The sequence below is a fragment of the Impatiens glandulifera genome, chromosome 4 (assembly GCF_907164915.1).
Source record: "Impatiens glandulifera chromosome 4, dImpGla2.1, whole genome shotgun sequence".
Classification (NCBI taxonomy): Eukaryota; Viridiplantae; Streptophyta; class Magnoliopsida; order Ericales; family Balsaminaceae; genus Impatiens; species Impatiens glandulifera.
The window spans coordinates 7,105,501-7,126,898 of NC_061865.1; the positions used below are offsets into that span (position 1 = coordinate 7,105,501).

General features: G+C 31.2%; 1 protein-coding gene across 1 annotated transcript; it reads right to left on the reverse strand.

The window, feature by feature from the left end:
• Positions 1-18,596: 18,596 nt before the first annotated feature.
• On the reverse strand, positions 18,597-21,171 carry LOC124933884 (protein DETOXIFICATION 21-like). Its single transcript, XM_047474325.1, has 8 exons — positions 20,888-21,171; positions 20,002-20,543; positions 19,852-19,938; positions 19,562-19,618; positions 19,253-19,491; positions 19,055-19,173; positions 18,897-18,983; positions 18,597-18,791 (listed from the first exon to the last, which is right to left on the reverse strand). The coding sequence occupies exons 1-8, from the start codon at positions 21,143-21,145 to the stop codon at positions 18,717-18,719; spliced, it is 1,464 nt and encodes a 487-aa protein (XP_047330281.1). The 5' UTR covers positions 21,146-21,171; the 3' UTR covers positions 18,597-18,716.
• Positions 21,172-21,398: the final 227 nt, after the last annotated feature.

Here is a 21,398-nt window from a genome sequence, read left to right on the forward strand (position 1 = left end):
GAGTAGTATTATTATCCTATACAAGTTTTGGATGCCGTCCATTGCTTATTTTCAAATTATGTGAATTGTCAAGATGTTATATATAACTAGTAAGATATTCTAGATATTAGCTACTTTATAATATTTTTCCAAATTGTAATTCTAATAATATTTAATTAGACCAAATAAAGCAGTTGGCCAGCCACCACGTGCTTAAATAAAGCCTTACATTTTCCTATAAATAAATTGTTACTTAGTTCATTTGCATAAAAAAAAAGAAAAAAAATATACCTAAATTTTATTTTCATACCTAAATTTTATTCTCATAAATATATAATTTTGACATATGCAACAAATATTTTGTTGGGAATAGTTAAACCATTAAAGTTTTGAATATGTTTATTTTTTTTCAATAAATAGTTAAAACTGATATTTAAGTGAGAGATTTCCTTGCATTATTGAGTTTTTTTAATGGTATATATATATATATATAATATTATATATATATATATATATATATAGATATATATATATATATATATATATATAAATGATATTTAAAGTCAATAAGTACCAAATTAATTCACATTATTATTAATAATTTTTTTTTCAAATATCATTAGATCTAGCAGTTCAGGTCTAGCAGTTCAAATGTTCACATTTTATGTTTAAGACCTTAATTCCGGAATTTATGGTTGGTTTGACGAATATTTGAAAATGTGAGGTCACGATGGAGGTCGGGTGGTAGTTAGTGGTTGGTTTAACATTGGATAAAAGATTTGACATCTATATATATCTAATAACGCTTAATTTAAAATGTTGGAGGTGTATCACACGCTCTCTCTACAATCATTAACAAATAAGGTAATTTCTCTTTCCTAATAATTATTTATCTTAATTATTTTCTCTCTCCAAATAATTATATATATATAAATTTCTTTCCTAATATATATATTTCTCTCCCTTAATTTAATTATTAAATATTTTTTACTCTTTCTTACCATATAAATATTTAATTTTTTTCGCATTAATAATATAAAATATTTTTTCAATAATTTTATATTAAAATATATAATATTACATAACATATTTATTTTATATTTAATAATAACAATATATATATATATAATAATAATGTTAATATATATATATATAATAATGTTTAAATCAACATGCACACCATTAATCTACGTCATTAATATATAATTCACATCATCAAATATTTTCGTTCCTCTCTCCTCTCTCCTTCTCTTTATTTCATAATTTCTCTATCCTAATAATTATTTATCTTAATTATTTTCTCTTTCCTAATATATATATATATATATATTTTCTTTTTTTTAATATATATATATATATAATATTATTTATCTCCCTTAATTTAATTATTATGTATTTTTTACTCTCTCTTACCATATAAATATTTATATTTTTACATTAATAATATAAAATATTTTTTTTTATCAATAATGTTATATTAAAATATACAATATTACATAACATATTTATTTTTATAATTAATAATAACAATATATATATATATATATAATAATGTTTAAAGTCAACAAACCACACCTTAATCCATATATAATTCATATCATCAAATATTTTCTCTCTCCTCTCTCCTCTTCTTTATTTCTTAATTAATTTTTTTTCATTATTATATATATTATATAATATATATTTCATTATCATATATTATCTAAAACATTATCTATATTAATATTAATTCAAGATATAAACCAAAAAAAAATTGGTTATAAATGAATCTAACTTCATAATTTTTATATTTATTTTATTTATATATAAATATATATATATATATATATATTATTATTAGTTTGAATCATTAATTTTATATAAATACATTTTATCTTTTATCATACATTTTTTCACTCATCATATATATATATATATATATATATATATATATATATATTATATATATATATATAATAATATTTTTTTTGAGTATAAATAATTTTTATATTAATATAAAAATTAACTAATTGATAATAAATATTAAATACAAAATATATATGCATACACAAAATAATAAAATTATTTCAACAATCATAAGTGGTCTAGCGGTTTAAGTGTTCACATTTTATGCGGAAGACCAGGGTTCGAATCCCAAAACATGCAAAATTTTAAACAAATCATAGGCATCTAAAAGTGTGATGTTGGAATTAGTGGTTGATTTGACGAGCATTTAAATGTCTGAGTTCACGAGATGGAGGTTGGGTGTCGAGTATGATATCGGAATTGGTGGCTGGTATGACGAGCATTTAAAATTGTGAGGTCGGAATTAGTGGTTGGTTTGGCAAACATTTGAAAGTGTGAGGCTGGAATTAATGGTTGGTTTGAAGAGAATTTGAAAGTGTGAGGTGACGAGATAGAGGTCGGGTGGTGGGTGGTTTGTCGAGTGTGACCTTAGAATTAGAGGTTGGGTTGGCGCGAGCATTTGAAAATGTGAGGTCACGAGATGAAGGTCGGGTGGTGGGTGGTTTGTCGAGAAGTCGGAATTATTGGTTGGTTTGGCGAGCATTTGAAAGTGTGAGATCACGAGATGGAGGTCGGGGGTGGTTAACTAATTGTTAATAAATATTAAATACAAAATATATATGCATACACAAAATAATAAAATTATTTCAACAATCATAAGTAATCTAGCGATTTAAATATTCACATTTCATTGGAAGACCAGGTTTCGAATCCCAAACTATGCAAATTTATATTTTCAACGATGTATTCTTGATTGGTTTGTCGAGCGTGAGGTCAGAATTAGTGGTTGGTTTGACGAGCATTTGAAAGTGTGAGGTCACGAGGTGAAGGTCGGATGGTGGGTGGTTTGTCGAGTGTGAGTTTGGAATTAATGGTTGGTTTGAAGAGCATTTGAAAGTGTGAGGTCACGAGATGGAGGTCGGGTGGTGGGTGGTTTGTCGAGTGTGACGTCGGAATTAATGGTTGGTTTGAAGAGCATTTGAAAGTTTGAGGTCACGAGATAGAGGTCGGGTGGTGGTGGTTTGTCAAGTGTGAGGTCAGAATTAATGGTTGGTGTGGTGATCATTTAAATGTGTGAGGTCACGAGATTGAGGACGAGTGGTGGGTAGTTTGTCGAGTGTGAGGTTTGAATTAATGGTTGGTTTGACGAGAATTTGAAAGTGTGAGGTCACGAGATGAATGTCGAATGGTGGTTAATGGTTGGTTTGACGTTGGATAAGAGGTTTGTGATCAATTTGAGGATTGGTTGTTGATTTGTTGAAGTGAGAGTAAAAGGAGTAAAAGTGTGAGTGGTTTGTTGAGGTATAGAGGCATATGAAAAAGTGTGAGTCACAAGATTAGGTTCAGTGAGTGATTTGCCAAGGGATAGAGAAGCATATGAAAAAGTGTGAGTCACAATGATGGTCAATTGGAGGGTTAGTGGTTGAGTTTAACGAGCATTTGAAAGTGTGAGGTCACGAGATGTCGGGTGGTGGTGGTTTGTCGAGTGTGAGGTTGAAATTAATGGTTGGTTTGACGAGCATTTGAAAGTGTGAGGTCACGAGATGAATGTTAGATAATGGTTGGTTTGATGTTGGATGAGAAGTCTGTGATCAATTGGGGGATTGGTTGTTGATTTGTTAAAGTGGAAGTAAAAAATGTTGAATAAGATTGGTGAGTGGTTTGTCGAGGGATGGAGTCATATGAAAAGTGTGAGTCACAAGATGAAGGTCAATTGTATGGTTATTGGTTGAGTTTGACAATATATAAGAGTGTGTCATCAATTAAGGTCGACTAAGATTGGTGAGTGATTTGCCGAAGGGATAAAATTGCATATAAAAAATAAGAGTCACAAGATGAGGGTCAATTGAGTGGTTAAGTGAGTGTCGAAGGGATACAATATAAGTTAATATTAAGTTTAAAATGAAACTTAATTTATCTAAAATATTTATAAATAAATAATATTTTATATATTTCCATCCGTGCAAATGCACGGGATTCATGCTAGTTTTTGTTTAATACTCTTAATTTTAATGAAATAATAATGTGTTTTATGAATTTAATTTTATTGTGCAACTTCTATTTTTATGGTATATTTTAATTTTGATACTCCTATTTTTATACAAATAAATGTTAGTAAAAATAAACTCAATAAATATAATCTACCATCTATATTATTAATATTTTTTTATTAAATATTTCATCTAAATAATTTATTATTTTAAATAAATTCAAATAAAATAAACCCTTCTCATCTAAAAAGTCATATATAATTATTGAGATTTACATTAAATATTAATATTAATTATGAAAACTATTTAGGAGATTTAAATTGTAAAAAAATATACTTACATTGAAAACCTCCCATCTATAAAATAAATCATTCAGTTTCATTCTAATTTATAACTAATTAATAGAAATAAAATTAACGGATAATAAATATTATTACAACCTTCAATTCATATATATTAATAATTTATCCAAATAATTAACATCAAATAAAACAAACCCTTTAAGTTCTATTTTGAGATTTGCATTAAATATTAATATTAATTATAAAACTATTTAGAGATTTAAATTGTAAAAAATATACTCACATTAATATGTTCACTAACGATAATAAATATTATTATAACCTCCCATCCATAAATAAATCATTCAGTTTCATTCTAATTTATAACTAATTAATGAAATAAAATTAACGGATATTAAATATTATTACAACCTTAATCATATATTTAATAATTTATCCAAATAATTAACATCAAATAAAACAAATTAATACAAAAAAAAATGAGTTTATTTTACAAAATTTTAGACAAATTGTTAGGTGGTATAAGTAAATTCATAAACAATGAATACTTTATTTTTATTATTATTATTAACTTTATAATTATTATTTTTTGACATATTTTAACTTTAATGTTATATTGCTGGTTGTTCATTATCTACATTATTTTGGTATTTATATATGTATTTGTCTTTACATTTGATAATAAATTATTTATTTTTCTTGTCACTATTCTATATTTTGGTGATTTAAAATTGAAATAATAAGATGTTTATTGAAATGTTACCAAACTCTTAGCCTTTTGATATTATACTTTTATTCTCTATTACTTTTTCATCTATTCCATTCAAAATAAATTATCTGCAAGAACATAAAAAGAGAAATTTCGAACAACAATTTTATTGTTTGAATGTGTAGATCCACTAAATCCTTTGGATGATGATTTCAATCGTATTTATTGATCTCTGTAATTTAATTTGGATAAGTTTTGATTGAATCGACACTATGAATAAGAGTTTTGTTTGATATTTATAGTCTCGAATTTGTAGGACTTTTAAATGATATTTATAGTTATAAATTTTGAGAAATTAAAACTTATGATTCCTTGTGTTGTGTTCAATTACGATCTTTACAACCTTAAAAAAATGTAGTAAAAAATATTTCAATTATCGATATTCATTCTACTTATTATTTCATCGTACATTTTTTTTTATGTTTACAACTTAGACTAACTATTATAATATCTATTTATATTAGAATCTCAAAAAATAACACAAAGGAATCCATTTGAATGGTGGATTTAAGTAGCAACTACAAGCATTTAGTGGTTGTTCGCCGAACGAAGATTTATTAAGACGAAAAAAACATAAAATTTAATTTTTCTTATGATTTTTAATTTTTTATGATTTTAATTTTTTTTCATATTTTTTTAGTTAATATATATGTTAACTTAATTCGTGCAAGCGCGCAGACTTTTGCTAGTTATATATAATGTTGTTTAAAGTCAACAAGCACCACATTAATCCAAGTTATCATCAATATTTTTTCTCCCTTACTCTCTTTCTTAATTAAATTTGTTTTTCCTTATCATATACAGTATAAGTTTTTTATTAATGATAATAATAACTAAATTTTCTTTTCAAATTATTTTTTCTCACATCAATTATATATATTATATCTATATATATATATTATATATATAAATATATAATATATATATATATAAGATATATTAATTAAATGTAGTTAACTTATATATTTTTCATTATTAATTTATATAAATACATTTTATCTTTTCTCATATACTTTATCTCTCATCATATATATATATATAATATATTTTTTCTTTAAAAATATAAATAATTTTTTGATTAATATAAAAATTAACTAAATAATAATAATATTAAATACAAAATATATATATACAAACACAAAATAATAATTATTTTAACAATAATAAGTGGTTTAGAGGTTTAAGTGTTCACATTTCATGCTTAAGACTAAGGTTTGAATCCCAAAATATGCAAATTTATATTTTGGAGGTCGGGTGGTGGGTGATTTGTCGAGTGTGAGGTCAAAATTAGTGGTTGGTTTGGCGAGCATTTAAAAGTTTGAGGTCACGAGATGGAGGTAGGGCGGTGGGTGATTTATCGAGTGTGAGGTCGAAATTAGTGGTTGGTTTGGCGAGCATTTGAAAGTGTGAGGTCACGAGATGGAGGTCAGGTGGTGTGGTTTGTCGAGTGTGAGGTCAGAATTAGTGGTTGGTTTGGCGAGCATTTGAAAGTGTGAGGTCATTAGATGGAGGTCAGGTGGTGGGTGGTTTGTCGAGTGTGAGGTCAGAATTAGTAGTTGGTTTGGCGAGCATTTGAAGGTGTGAGGTCACGAGATGGAGGTCGGGTGGTGGATAGTGGTGGTTTGACATTGGATAAGAGGTCTGTGATCAATCAAATTAGTGGATGGTTTGACGAGCATTTGAAAGTGTGAGATCGGATTAGTGGTTGGTTTGACGAGCATTTGAAAGTGTGAGGTCACGAGATGGAGGTTGGCTGGTGGGTGGTTTGTCGAGTGTAGGTCAGAATTAGTGGTTGTGTTTGACGAGTATTTGAAAGTGCAGGTCATGAGATGGAGGTCAGGTGGTGGGTGGTTTGTCGAGTGTGATGTCGGAATTAGTGGTTGGTTTGACATTGAATAAGAGGTTTGTGATCAATCAGAATTAATGGATGGTTGACGAGCCTTTGAAAGTGTGATGTCACGAGATGGAGGTCGAGTGGTGGGATGATTGTTCGAGTGTGAGGTCGGAATTAGTGGTTGTTTGGCGAGCATTTGAAAGTGTGAGGTCACAAGATGGAGTCGGGGTGGTGGGTGGTTTGTCAGTGTGAGGTCGGAAATTAGTGGTTGGTTTTATGAGCATTTGAAGGTGTGTGAGTCACGAGATGGAGGTCATGTGGTGGTTAGTAGTTGGTTTGACACTAGACAAGAGGTCTGTGATCAATCAGAATTAATGGTTGGTTTGACGAGCATTTGAAAGTGTGAGGTCACGAGATGAATGTCGAGTGGTGGTTAGTGGTTGGTTTAGCGAGCATTTGAAAGTGTGATGTCACGAGATGAGGTCGGGTGGTGGGTGGTAATTCGAGTGTGAGGTCGGAATTAGTGGTTGGTTTGACGAGTATTTGAAAGTGTGAGGTCACAAGATGAATGTCGGGTGGTTGGTTTGACGTTAGATAAGAGGTATGTGATGAGTGGGATTGGTTATGATTTGTTGAAGTGTGAGTAAAAGAGAGGTTGACTAAGATTGGTGAGTGGTTGTCGAGGGATAGATGCATATGAAAAAGTGTGAGTCAAAGATTATGGTCAGTGGAGTAGTTTGCCGAGAGGATAAAGAGACATGAAAAGTGTGAGTCAAAGATGAGGGTCAATTAGAGGGTTAATGGTTGAGTTTGACGAGATATAAGATGTGTATCATCAATTGAGGTCGACTAAGATTGGTGAATAGTTTGTCAAGGGGATAAAAATGCATATGAAAAAGTGTGAGTCACAAGATGATAATCAATTGAGGGGTTAAGTGAGTGCCGAAAGGATAAAATATATGTTAATATTAAGTTTAAATTAAACTTAATTTTTACAAACTAAAACTAATTTTAAATTAATTAAATTTGAATAATATTAATTTATCTAAAAATATTTATAGATAAATAATATTTTATATATATTACTCAATACATGATTGACTTGTACATATTACTCAATGTGCCAATCTCACTTCCAAATATGACAAGTAGGCTATCCAATTCCATTTACTTTAGATAAAAATAATAATTTTTTAAAATATTAATATGTTATAAATGATAGGTGTTTAATCATATCAACAAAAATGATATTAAACACGAGTGTTCATATTGTCACAAACCCACATGATTAACAATTGAGAATGAATAATTGAAACATCATGTAAATAATATATTTATATTAACAAAGTTTTTTTTCTTTATTTGATTCTTCATGTTTAGAGAATAAAAAACAAGTAGGCAAGACCTCTCAATTGCTTCTCGAATTCATAAATAATAACCATACATAAATCAAATAAGCCATTCAGATTTAAAACTTATGATGATAATAGATCTAGGTTCTTAACCATTGCAAAACTTATGTCGGGTCACATTGAGGTTTTAAAAAAAACATTATTATTTAAAAAGTAATGATTTAGATGATTTTAAAAAATTGGATTTATTTTAGTAAATAATTTAATATGTATTAATATATAATTATACAATACAAAATAATAATTTAAAGTATATGATACTTTTCTATTTTTATTAATGAATTGAGTTATTTGATAAATAAAAAAAAGTGATATAATATTTTTTGAATTAAATTATTTAAATAACTTAAACAGAATAAACCAGGAGATGAAAACATGGACTTTTAAAAACAATACTTAACTTTAGCTTTCATCGTCTCATGTTAGTCAATCAAAAGCATATCTGAACTAAAAGAAACAAAACTAGAAAAATAAGAAAACATATATGAATATGGAATGTATTCTTCAAAACATAACGCTTTTTAAATTAATTAAGTATAAAAAATGCGCAAAACAGAAAACAAATGAAACGACAATGCAAGACAATTTTAGCGTACAAAAAACTTCTTTTCAGATCGAGAATAAGAAATCACGGGACCTAAAACATGTCACTTAACAATCTACTATCATCAGTAATGTTACAAACATGGTTTTCACTCTAGATATACCCAGAGACGGATTTATGTAGGGGCTCGGGTAGGCTGAAGCCCACCCCGAGTTTATTTTTTATTTTTCCACGGTTCACAATTTGACACTACACGATAATTTTTAAAAAATAATCAATATAATTCACTATTTGTTTATCTAATTATTAAGAAATAGTAAACTAACTTTTATCCACTTGTTTTATTCATAATTTTCTCATTATTTTTTTAAGCTCACACCAAATGTTTTTCAAGCACAACCCAACCGTAAATTCTGGGTTCGTCCCTATATATAACCAAACTATAGTCTAATCAACTGCCTCAATATCACACAAACCAATTTTGGCAAATAACAACATAGAACATAAATAGTAAGATCAACCAACCTTATCAATTCTGCAATTCCTGGTTTTTCTTAGATTGGACTTAGAAGCCTTCAGAAAATAGATCTTCATCGTTAGAACGTAGCCCAGAAATAACCAACAAGCTATCAATGTTTGAGGCCGATCAAACGGTGCAAACTCTAGCAAACATAAATCTTCTTCAGCTCCTACCTCAAACCATTGAATCTGTTTTTTCTCTGATCTTTCTCTAGTTGTTCACAAAACCAATTAACCTAAATAAAAAATATGTCTCTTCACATATATATTGTGGTCTCAATAAAGTCCACACTAAGTTGGGTCTCTCAAACTATGAAGATAAAACCCAACAATTAAGACATGAAGAAATCATTCGATCAAATAACGGGTGGAAAATATTTCATTATTTCCGTCTAATGCTCACTCTTTTATCTTCCCTCGTGTGTACGTCGTTCGAAAAAATATTTTAAGTGAAAATAGAATATATGATCTTTGATATTTTAGAAACGATTATTATCATTAAGCTATCATATTGAGTTAATACTTAATTGAAACTAACTTTAAAATTCTCATTTAAATACTATTGAAACTAATCCCAACCTTTTTTTTCTCTTATTCGTACTATGAGTTCTAGTATTTCTTTCTCTCTAGGTATTGTAGACTAGGGCTCCAAAAAGCATTTGAAAACAGTCGCGTAGAAGTTGCCCTTAGCCTTTTTCTTTAAAAGCTCTATGATTTGTTCCATGTACCTGAAAGTTAGTGTATTCATGTTCTGAACAAAATTGATCCACAGCTTGGATACAAACGTGCACTCCTCAAACAGGTGGTCAATGATTTTTCTCTTTTTACTACGCAGATTGGGTAATTAACGTCTGAAATATTCATATACTTCTTAATTCTGTTTCTTATTGACAATATTTTCCTGAATGTCAGCCATATGATGAAATGGTGTCGATGTATAACCTTTGAAGACTAGACTACTTTATGTCAATCGATCACCACCTCCTTTGTTCTAATGATCTCCCATGCTTTTCCTGCTACGAACTTTCCATTCATAACAATATCTCAACTCTTTTATTAGTGTTTACATTGAATTGCATATTATTGATCAGATTCAGAATTCAGAATTTTGACTCCTTCTAGAATACTCAGAATAGAGTTGCATTTTTCTTCTTGAATATCTCTGACTGAATGCAAGCGACAATTTTTTTTTCTAATTCTGACTCTGATAGATTGGAATTCCTTCCGAATAAAGAGAAAATACCATATCAATGAAGAGACAAGTATTAATAAGAATTGAATTAATGAATAATTTAATTTATGTGATCATTTATTTTCAGATATATATATATAGTTAATTCTTTTAATTAGATCATCTTATTCATCCTCAGTTTAAAATTCTAAAAGTCTTATCTTATTTTCTGTTAGGCTTTTTTTTGAAGTTTGTTGTGTAGCAATTTTTTATGCTAAATTATTACAGGTTCGGTTGTATCCTGATAATAGTCACCGACGAAAAATTTTTCCAGCACAAACAGAAGACGGTGTGACTGTTGTATGAGAGCCTCGAAACAATAAAAAAACATTTTCTTCTTTTTGTTTTTGCTTAATATTTTATTTAGCATATTTTGTAAATTATTTTTTTTATTATATTATCATATAAATTTACTTATATTCGTAACTAGATAAGATTACCAATAGAATAATTGTTCATAATCGAACACAATTAAAAAATTCAAAGTGAAAAGCAAAAATAAAAGTGAAATTACACCTATTTAGTTGAGACTATCAAGAAATGACTTCTAAGAACATGAGTGGAAACTATCATTCCTTCCTCTAAAAGCTAGCGTTATATATCAATTTGCTAAATATACTAATATTTGAATATTTATATAGTATTTAAAAACTGTATATTAGTTATTATTATTATTATTATAGTAAACATTTAACCATTTTATAAACCCACTAAGGTAGGCCCAGTTAGTAAAAGTCGGCTTAAAAGATAAAATGTCACGGGTTCAATTTCATCAGGAAAGTACTTTGAGTTTAAGCGAGGGACCATGCCTGTAGTGTGTCATGCTAGTTCCTTCTTCGTTAAAAAAAAGGTTTAAGAACTTATAAACATCTATAAAGTGTTTAAATATATATTTACATAAAATTGACATAATATTTATTAGTTATATATATATATATATGCTAATGTTGATTACTAGGTTACCGCACATGCACGACCCATTTTGTAAGTAATGAGTCAGGAATCAGGATTATTGTTTGTGGGTCGACCCTTAATATTTGGAGAAACTAATTTAAAAAGTATATTATTAAAAATAATAAATATAATTTTGGAGAAGGTGTTTGAATCTAGCTGCATTTTCAACCGTGTGATGGAGCAAGTTGAAATGGAGGCTGCTGAGAAAATCAACATTTTTGGACACTTGGGTGAAATTAAAGACTATAAACTCAATTCGATGAGATGTTCTCAGAGAAGGAGATCGTGAAAGAATGAAAGAATGTAATAAAGAACGAGAAGAGAATATTATGATGGGCTAAGACAAACGAGGTTTCTGAAGCCCTTAAACGAAAGGAACTAGTGGTGGCCGACATCATGGGACATATCCTTCTTCCCATGATCGAAAAGAGAAAAGCAACTTCAACTTGCTTGACAGAGATGCTCGTATAGAGCAGAACACTTTGAAGAGGTTGGATCTCATTATGCATAGTTATTGCACAACCGTTCTCCAACAGGCTCACGGTACAGAGTCTTCTTGTTTAAGTTTATTTCATGATTCTTTGATGAAGACAAGCCTATGGAGATTTTTATGTTGATCAGTCCGGACTAGAAGAGGATGAGCAGGTTGTTGCCCATCTTGTATGAAATGGTAAACATCTCTTTTGAAGAGACGCGTCTATCGCTCCTAAAGATTACTGAATAGATCCCCGTCTTGGGTCAAACTGAAACTATTTTAGATGAAGAAGAAGAGGTTGTTGTTGAAGCTCTCTATCTAATATTCAACAGAAGGAGACATCAGGTGTGGCTCCTATTATTCATGAAACCGTAGAAGAACCCTCCAGAAGGAGAAGAAGAATCGGCAAAGATTGCTGATAAGTCTCCTGGATCAGACGCTGAGGGGGAACTATTGAAGGAGATAGACTTAGAGAAGATTCCCTCTTCTGAGGGGGAACAAGATGATAAAGAAGATTCCTTTAAGGGTATTCCCTTGGAAGAATGCTTCATTCCGAGTTCTCCTGTTTCTCGATCATCTCCTATCAGGACAATAATACACATTGTTGATTACGTTAATGAATTACCTCTGCATTCTGACGATATCTCAGGAGGAATTCAACAAGTATGTGCTGATATTATTAATGAAAAAGACAAATCCAAGGATGCATCCAAGGACCCCCTCTTCTCATTCCAAGGATAAAGAACCTGAAAGTTCTTTACAAGTGAACACGCATATAAGTCCAATCAGACCGCTCCGACTCTCTCTCAAGCTGTGTCCTCAGCTACTCAGTGTTCTGAAGAGGCTTTTCATGGAGATGAAAACTTTGTACTACAATGATGGATGCAATAAATTCCATCAAAGAGAATATGGTGGATATGCAATCAAGGTTGGTTAATCTTGAAAAGGCTCGGTGTCTAGTCAGAAAGAGATGTCTTCCTTCCTCGTTATTCAGAATGAATTGGAGATCGAAGATTATGCACAGAAACACATTACGAATCAACATTGCAAATTCTAAATACAGCAAGTTCGAGAAAAGAAAGTGTCATTAATATTCAAACAGAGCAGCATGCCGAGACAAAGGCTCTTTTTCCTTGGATTTCATCAGGCTCTCGTATCTTCAATTGATCTTCTTCAAGCTCAAATGGTGGAAGTGACCAGATCAATGAGTAGAGCCGAAGCAGAAAGAATGGAGCATGTTGACTCCCTTGCTAGGTCTATTCAAGTTATTGAAATGGCAGAAGCTAATGCCTCTAAAGAAAGAACTCGTGTTGTACTCCTTGATGATGCTGCTGTTGATAATGTTAAAAAGGGGGAAGGTAGCTCAAGATGTGGAGTTGTTAGAGTAGCTGTTGCTAGAGGAACCCGATCCAAACGAAAAGCTGCAGAAGAGAATGAAGAAGGTCTAAGACCACGAAAGAAAAGCTCAGATCGTGGAAGCGACAGAGACGGTGGAAGTGGAGGCGGTCGAAGTGCTGTTACACGTTATCACCAGGGACGGACCCAGGATTTTAACTTGGGGTGGGCTTGATTTAATGTAATAAATAATATAAATATATATGTATGAAAAATATTATAATGCTTAAATAAGTTGAGCTCTACGAGATTTTATAACATAAAACTCATCTATAATAGAATCTACATTTATATCTTTAGCTAAATCTCGTTCAATATAGAGTGTCAAGCAGTCGGCAAGAAAATCATCTTCCATTTTATTGCGAAGTTCCGTCTTCACCTTCTTCATTGCTAAAAATGATCGCTCAGTAATAGCGGTAGAAACAGGTAATGTTAAAACAAGATGAATCAATCTAGTCAACATTACATAAACTTTTGATCTTCCACTCTCGGTCAGTTGTTGACACAACTCAAAAGTAATACTAACATGATAAATTCTCAAAATTCTACATTAAATCAAACATACGTAAATCAATTATAAATATGATGTATATATACTTAATTTGACGATTATATCAATAAAAAACCTGAGAATTAGAAGAAAATAAATATTAAAACAAGGAATTTTACCTCTTATAGAATAGGTTTGTTTGCAAACGAGTTGTGGAAGATATTAAAAAAAATCAATAGTAAAACTATGAAAGAATGGTGATATATAAAAAATTGAAATATATATACTAATATACTTCATATACTTGGAAAGGATATGGATTTATAATTTTATTTCATTAATATAATATAATATATTATATATAATATAATATATAATAAATAAATAAATTTTTAAAAATAATTAATAAATAAAAAAAAATTCTTCGGAGGGGTGGGCTTAAGCAGACGCAAACGCAAACGTCCCTGGTTACACAAACGCAATCGTCCCTGGTTATCACAACCTCCTAACTGGCTATTCTCTAGATGAAGACAATGCAGACGCAAACGTGAAAAGGGAAGGACAATAAATCTCTTTCTTTGCTTCTCTCATTCTCATTTTAAAACTTATGATTGGTTTAAAACTCATGTTGGAATATTTTTGTGAACTATTTTGATTTAAATCGTATTTGATTGGTGTTTACACTGCTTTATTTAAGATTGCATGGTTTTAACATCATCAAAAAGGGAAATTTTTGAGGAAATTTTTCGGGATTAAATGAACTCAACTGATTTTGATCATTTAGTTTAAATCATCAAAAAGGAGGAAATTGTTAGGAAAAATTAAGAGTTAATTAACTTAGAAGAAATTGTTTGAAAAGATTAAGTAAAGAGTTAATTAATAGAAAAATGCTAAATATTAATCAATTGAGTTTTGATGATGTTTAGATATAAACGAAATTAAGTCGTCTAATTGTTTCTACGTAGGTGCATCAGATCTGACTAACTTAAACGTGGTCTAAGTAGGCTAATTAGACATGTTACGTAGTTAGACGTACAAGTCTAACAGATATGTAGTTAGACGTGCCAATCTAACAGATACGTAGTTAGACGTGCAAGTCTAATAGATACGTAGTTAGACGTGCTAGTCTAACAGATACGTAGTTAGACGTGTAAGTCTAATAGATACGTAGTTAGACGTGCAAGTCTAACAGATACGTAGTTAGACGTGCAAGTCTAACAGACACGTATTTAGACGTTGACATCTAACTCCTTCAGATTAGTCTGAAGTGATATGTAGTTAGACGGTGCAATCTAACACCATTAGACGTGGTAGTCTAATGGGATGTGAAGTTAGACGTTGTAGTCTAACTCCATTAGACGTGGTAGTCTAATGGAACTCGCTGTTAGACGTTGGCGTCTAACTCCTTTAGACTTGACAGTCTAATGGAGCACGTCTAATGCCTCGCTTCAGCAGTCGTTTGAAGTTAGCATACGTCTACCCACGATCAACTAGTTGTACGCTACTCCTGCTCCACTTTCTCTTGTAGACCAGTACGTTAGCTATTTGCATCCAATGAATGAACGCCACGTACGCAAAGATTCCTCCCACTACTTGTTCAGTACAAGACAGTTGCAGAAGGATATCCTGTGCACAACCGTTCAGTACGGCCACGTTCAATGAGCACAGAGTCTACTGTACTCTGTCCTTTACGTGACCATCCTATGGGCGCATGCCACATGTCCATGAAGAAGATTCGACCGTTGGTGTCCCTCTTCTACAAATAGATGCTCAAGGACAACAGACGAATCTCTCGGTCTTCCAGTTATGGAATTGAATTCTTCCTACTCATTTGCTATTGCACTTATTGATTGTACATCATTTTCTAAGTTCAAGAGAGAGAATCAAACATTGTCTAGTTGAGAGATATTATTGATCATATTGTAAGTTGAATAGAGTGTGTTATGTTTAATAGAGTGTTAGCTATTCAGTGAGCTGTATTTGATTCAAAGAAGTTTAGTGAAATCCTTCCGGTTGTTGGAAGAAGGGGTGACGTAGGAGAATTAGCTCCGAACATCCATAAACAACTTGTTGTGTTCCTTTCCTTCTATCTTTCATCATTCATTGGTTCAAAGCTTCAAACTCAAACAAACAGTTCCGTACTTGAATCATTTTTAAGAATTTGTGAAAGTTTGCGAAGAATAGAAAGTGATATTAATCCCTAACAGGATTTCTATCAATCCGTTTATCCGAAGTTGTTATCAATAGTTAGACCCCCGTCTTTATTGATTACACCGATTCTATAAAAAATACAACATGATGCGAGACATATAATTTTTGACCAACTTTATCAAAACAATGATATCCCTTTTCACCAAGATCATAACCCATAAAAACACATAAGGTAGGTCAGGGAGACAACTTACTACGCTCAACATGTGATCGAAGGTCAAAACAAATACAACCGAAAATACACAAATAAGAATAACCAGGTGAATGATCATACAATTTTTCAAAAGGGGATAAACTTGAGTTATGAGATGTTGGGATTATGTTGATCACATGAGTAGTGGTAAGAACTATTTTCCCCCAAAACACACTAGAAACCTCGACTAATAGAATGAAAAAACAAATTGTTTCAATAAAATGATGATGTTTTCTCTAAGCTACATCATTTTGTAAATGAGGTTTGGTAAATGGTACCATCAGAGACAAGTAACTAAGAGAAATCATTACAAGTGTATTCACCCACAAATCACACCTAAAACATTTAACGACTAAAAAGTGTTGGGTTCTCACAAGAGCTCGGAAATTAGTGACTATAGTAAGAAATCAAACATATGTTTCATAAGATAAACTCAAGTATAATGAACGAAGCCATCAATAAACAAAACATAATATCATGATACATTTAGAGGAAACAAGAGAAGGTCCCCACACATCAAAATGCACGAGATCAAATGGAGTAGTGAAAAAAAGAAATACATTTATAAAAAAGGCAATGCTAAAAATTTTTAAAATTTGCAGCCACTATAATCAGAAATGTCATGACTTTTTAAACAACCCAAAATTCTAGTAGACACTAAAAACATTAAACGAGATTCGAAAATATGACCCAAACGGGAATGTCAACGATAAAATTATGAAGATTAATGATTCAAACAAAATGATAACAAGTCAATGCTAGAGGCAACAACATCTGATATTTTGAATTCATCCAAAACATAAAGTCCTTATTTCCTACGGCCTGTCCTAATTACCTTATGCGACTGCGGGTCCTTAACACAACAATTGGAAGAAGTAAACAAAATTATGAGACTATAATCACACAATTAACTAACTGATATAGTGTTTAAGGGAAAATTAGGAATATGGTAGACATGTGAGAGAGATAAACAATATGTATGTACATAACAAATTCCTGCCAATAGCATTAGAGTACCATCGACAGTCATTACGGAAAATGATAGAACATAATTAACTGACACAAATGAGTTAATATCATGAAACATATGATGAGAGGTATCTGAATCTAATATCCATAAAGGAGACGTGAATTATCAAACAATGACAAACATTTATGAGAGGAGGCGGATATTACGTGAGGCTATGAGGCGAGAAACTACTTAAACATATATGAATCTAAGGTAGGAACATCAAATGTATTACCAATATGCGGTGGGAAATAAATCCATGTTACACTCGGTGGAGAACGTTGTTATTGAGGTGGTCGTAGTTATTGTTTATTCTTACTTATCAATTTCGGACATTGAGTATTCCAATGACCCTTCTACTTGTAGAATCCACGTTCATCTAGAGTGGCCTTAAAAGCATGTCGATTTTGATTGTTAGTAACAAAAACAGATTGATGTGTATGCGGAACAGATCCCTTGCATGATTTAAACCTAAATCGAATTTCCTCCGCTAGCAATTCATTGACAACAGAGTCAACATTAGGAAGAGGGGAGAGATGTAAAATTGTGTCACGTAGTCCCTCAAAGTCATTTCGAAGGGACATCAAAAACTACACTAAGCGTTCAAATTTTTGCAATTCTGTAGACTCAGTGAGGGCCAATTGATCCTAGAGATGAGACATGGTAGAATAAAATTCATGTATAATCTTATCATATTACTGAAATGAGCGAATGTCTATCTAGCTGATATTGCTCAGCAAAAATCGACTACGTATATAATCTGGCAAGATGATCCCAAACCTCCTTAACTATGTCATATTTGGCCAACTGAACGTCAATAGAGTTGATAACATAATTGTTAATCCATGTAATGATTTTTGATTTATATGTCTTTCAAATAACAACAAAGCCTCATAATCACTCAAACTATTATCATATCTGCAGGTTCGATCCTCACACACACCTGTTACATAATTTCACATAAAAATTTTCAATAAAAAATTCTTTATAACATAACTCCAATATGTATAATTTTTACCGTCTAAATAAACACTAATAGACTGAAGCGAATCATCATTACGATCAGACATGGTGAAAACAGCAGCAACATATACGAACCCTCAAAATAAAATAACGACAACACAAATACAGCATCATGAATACAAATCTCCAAGCAAAATCAGCTAGAGCAACAACTAATCAAAAGGAAGTGAAAATGTCAATGACAACTGTAGACTCCAACATCAATTTCAAAGTTATAAAATCTATAAATGGAGGCTCTGATACAAAATACTAAAATTAATAATTAAATACTAAAAAATTAATTCGAAAAATTTAACCAGAAAAAGGTGATGAACAATACAACTTAGATGATTAACAAAATCATTCTAAACTCAAATGAAAGACACCAACCCAAACATTTGGTCAAGCATCTTGTCGGTTCTCTTGCGACGGCTCCACAACAAACCATTTGTTAACACGCCTTTGAGCTATTAACACCTACCAAAATACAAATAGTTCAACAGATAAAACAAATACAAGTCCGTTCAACACACATCTAATCGTGCCAACCAAATATTGAGTTTTTGTCAAAAATTATTTTACCTGTTTATCCCAATCAGTTCTTAATGTAATAATAAGTAGGACAATTGTTTGAACAAATGTACCAAACAACATACCAAGCCAAACACCCTGCACAAAAAAAAAAAACATATTATAAAATCTCATTTTCTTAAAAATCCAAATATTGTATCAATTCTTACTTTTACTTGCATATTGTAAACATAGCCTAGCACCACACCAACCGGAATCCCCACCAAATAATAACAAACAATGTTAACATAAGCAACAATACTTTGCCAGCCAGCTCCAACCGCCACACCTGCACATTAATTTCGACTATTCTTTTATTAACTTCTGATCATAAACAAACCAAAATAGTCTTGAACAATTTGATTTACCCGACAAAACTGGTTGAACACTGTTAAGCAATATAGAGCAAGCCAATAAAGGCGATAAATCTGCAACTGCAGCCGCCACTTCTTCACTATTCGTAAATATATAAGCCAGTCGTCCACGCAAGAACAAGAAAACCGTAAATAACACAAGCCCGATCATAAAAGAAGTCACGACTATATAAATAACCGAGAACTTTGCAGCTTTTGAACTTCCTCTTCCAAGCTCATTCGATACTCGCACACTGCAAAATAAAAATGAGGATCAAAGTCGGAATAGAGAATCAATGTCATTATAACCAAACTATTAATTACCTTGCTGCAGCCAAGAAACCAAGAGAAATCATCATTTCCCATCCATTAATATTGATGCTTCAAATAAACAAAATAATCAAAATTTAGATAAATTGAACAAATGCAATAGTTAGAGAATAATGAAGATAAGTGGATATAACTAATTAATAATTTTCAAATTGTTTTTAAAATATTTATGTGTGTCATTTTGAATAAAATGAATTTCCTATTTTTCAAATACTGATTACAGAACAATTAAATTAGTCTACAAAAACTTTTTGATCAATTAATAAAAATAAACTTTTTTTTACCATATAGAGAGTGCATCAATGGCAACCTCGGCGTTCTCCAAGTTCCCCGTCAATAGAATCAATACTGTATTGTACCAAAGCTCGAGACTGTCCAATAATCGCAAATTAATTTATAGTTCAATACCAATATAATTGAAAAGAAAAACTTACCATAGCATGACACCTGATGATAAGGAGAGTTTTATAATAGGTAACAAATCCTTAAAAGCCAACCACGAAAATCCATTCCAAGTGTCTTTACAACCACCACAAGTGACGAAAATGATTTGGCCGACATTAGGTAGCCAATAAGCCAAGATGGTCGAAATCATCGCCCCGGGAATCCCAAACTTGAATTTCACAGTTAAAAGCCACGATAGGAATATGTGTACAGTGAGTGAGAATGCGGCCAAGTAAGAAATGATAACGTTCTTGCTTTGTGCTTGAAGAAACATTTGACAAGTGAAAGACAAGATGAAAGCGAAAATAACCGGGATTAGCCAACATGCTATAATCCCGGCCATGTTGGCTATAGTGTCTTCTTGGCCTAAAAGTTTCAATATTGGAGCCGCGAATATAAAAACCGGGACGAGGCAAAACGTGCACATGAACAAGACGAGCCATGATCTTTGAAGATAAATGCCAAGGGTGTGGAATTGCTTTGCTCCGTATGCTTGACCGCACAAAGTCTCTAATGCACTTGCCATTCCTAACTGCAAAGTTTTCGATAATTAAATCCTTGATCATGAGCTCTATTCAAATCTATACAAGAAATCGTTAGTAAATGTCTAAATTGTGTATCTATCTAAGTTTTATTTTAAATGTGATCTCATCTAGGAAAAATACATAACAAATAAATAAATGTTTTTCTTTAAATTAACCATTTTGTTGTCTATGCAATGAAATAATGAAAACATTTATCTCGTTGTACTATAACTTAACTATACAAAACTTATAAAATTTGTTAAATGGTTTATAATTTAAATTGGGATACATATCCAAATCCAACAACTAGTATTTCTAAACGGTGCGTCGATTATGGTTTTGATTATATTACCAGGATACCATTAGCGAATCGCAAAATAACAGTGGAGACGAGAGCATAACCGGCGAGTTCAGTGGCACCGATGTGGCCAATAAACGCCTGACTTATGATGTTAATGCCGAAAGTTGAGAATCGAGTGAAGATGGCTGGAGCAGCCACCACCCACATTTTTTTGGTCTCTTGCCATAGCTGGTCTCTTAATGTCTCTTCTTCATCTACTTTTCTCTTCACTAGGAGGCTTTCCTTTGAATTGTTATCACCTGCTTCCATGTTTGTTTCAAGCTCTCTAAACAAAAACAAAAAAATCATCATAATGGTACAATAGATTGGCAAATATATTAAAAAAAAAACAGTACTGGCCTTAATTAAATGGAATGGTCGGGCATTCATTACGACCTTAGCCACTCATATTAAATTAAAATATTCATTTAAAAAATAAATACCAAAATATCTATATTCACCAATGTTGAAACTTGGGACTTTATGTGGCATTAATATAATGTAATAACTATGTGCAAAAGTT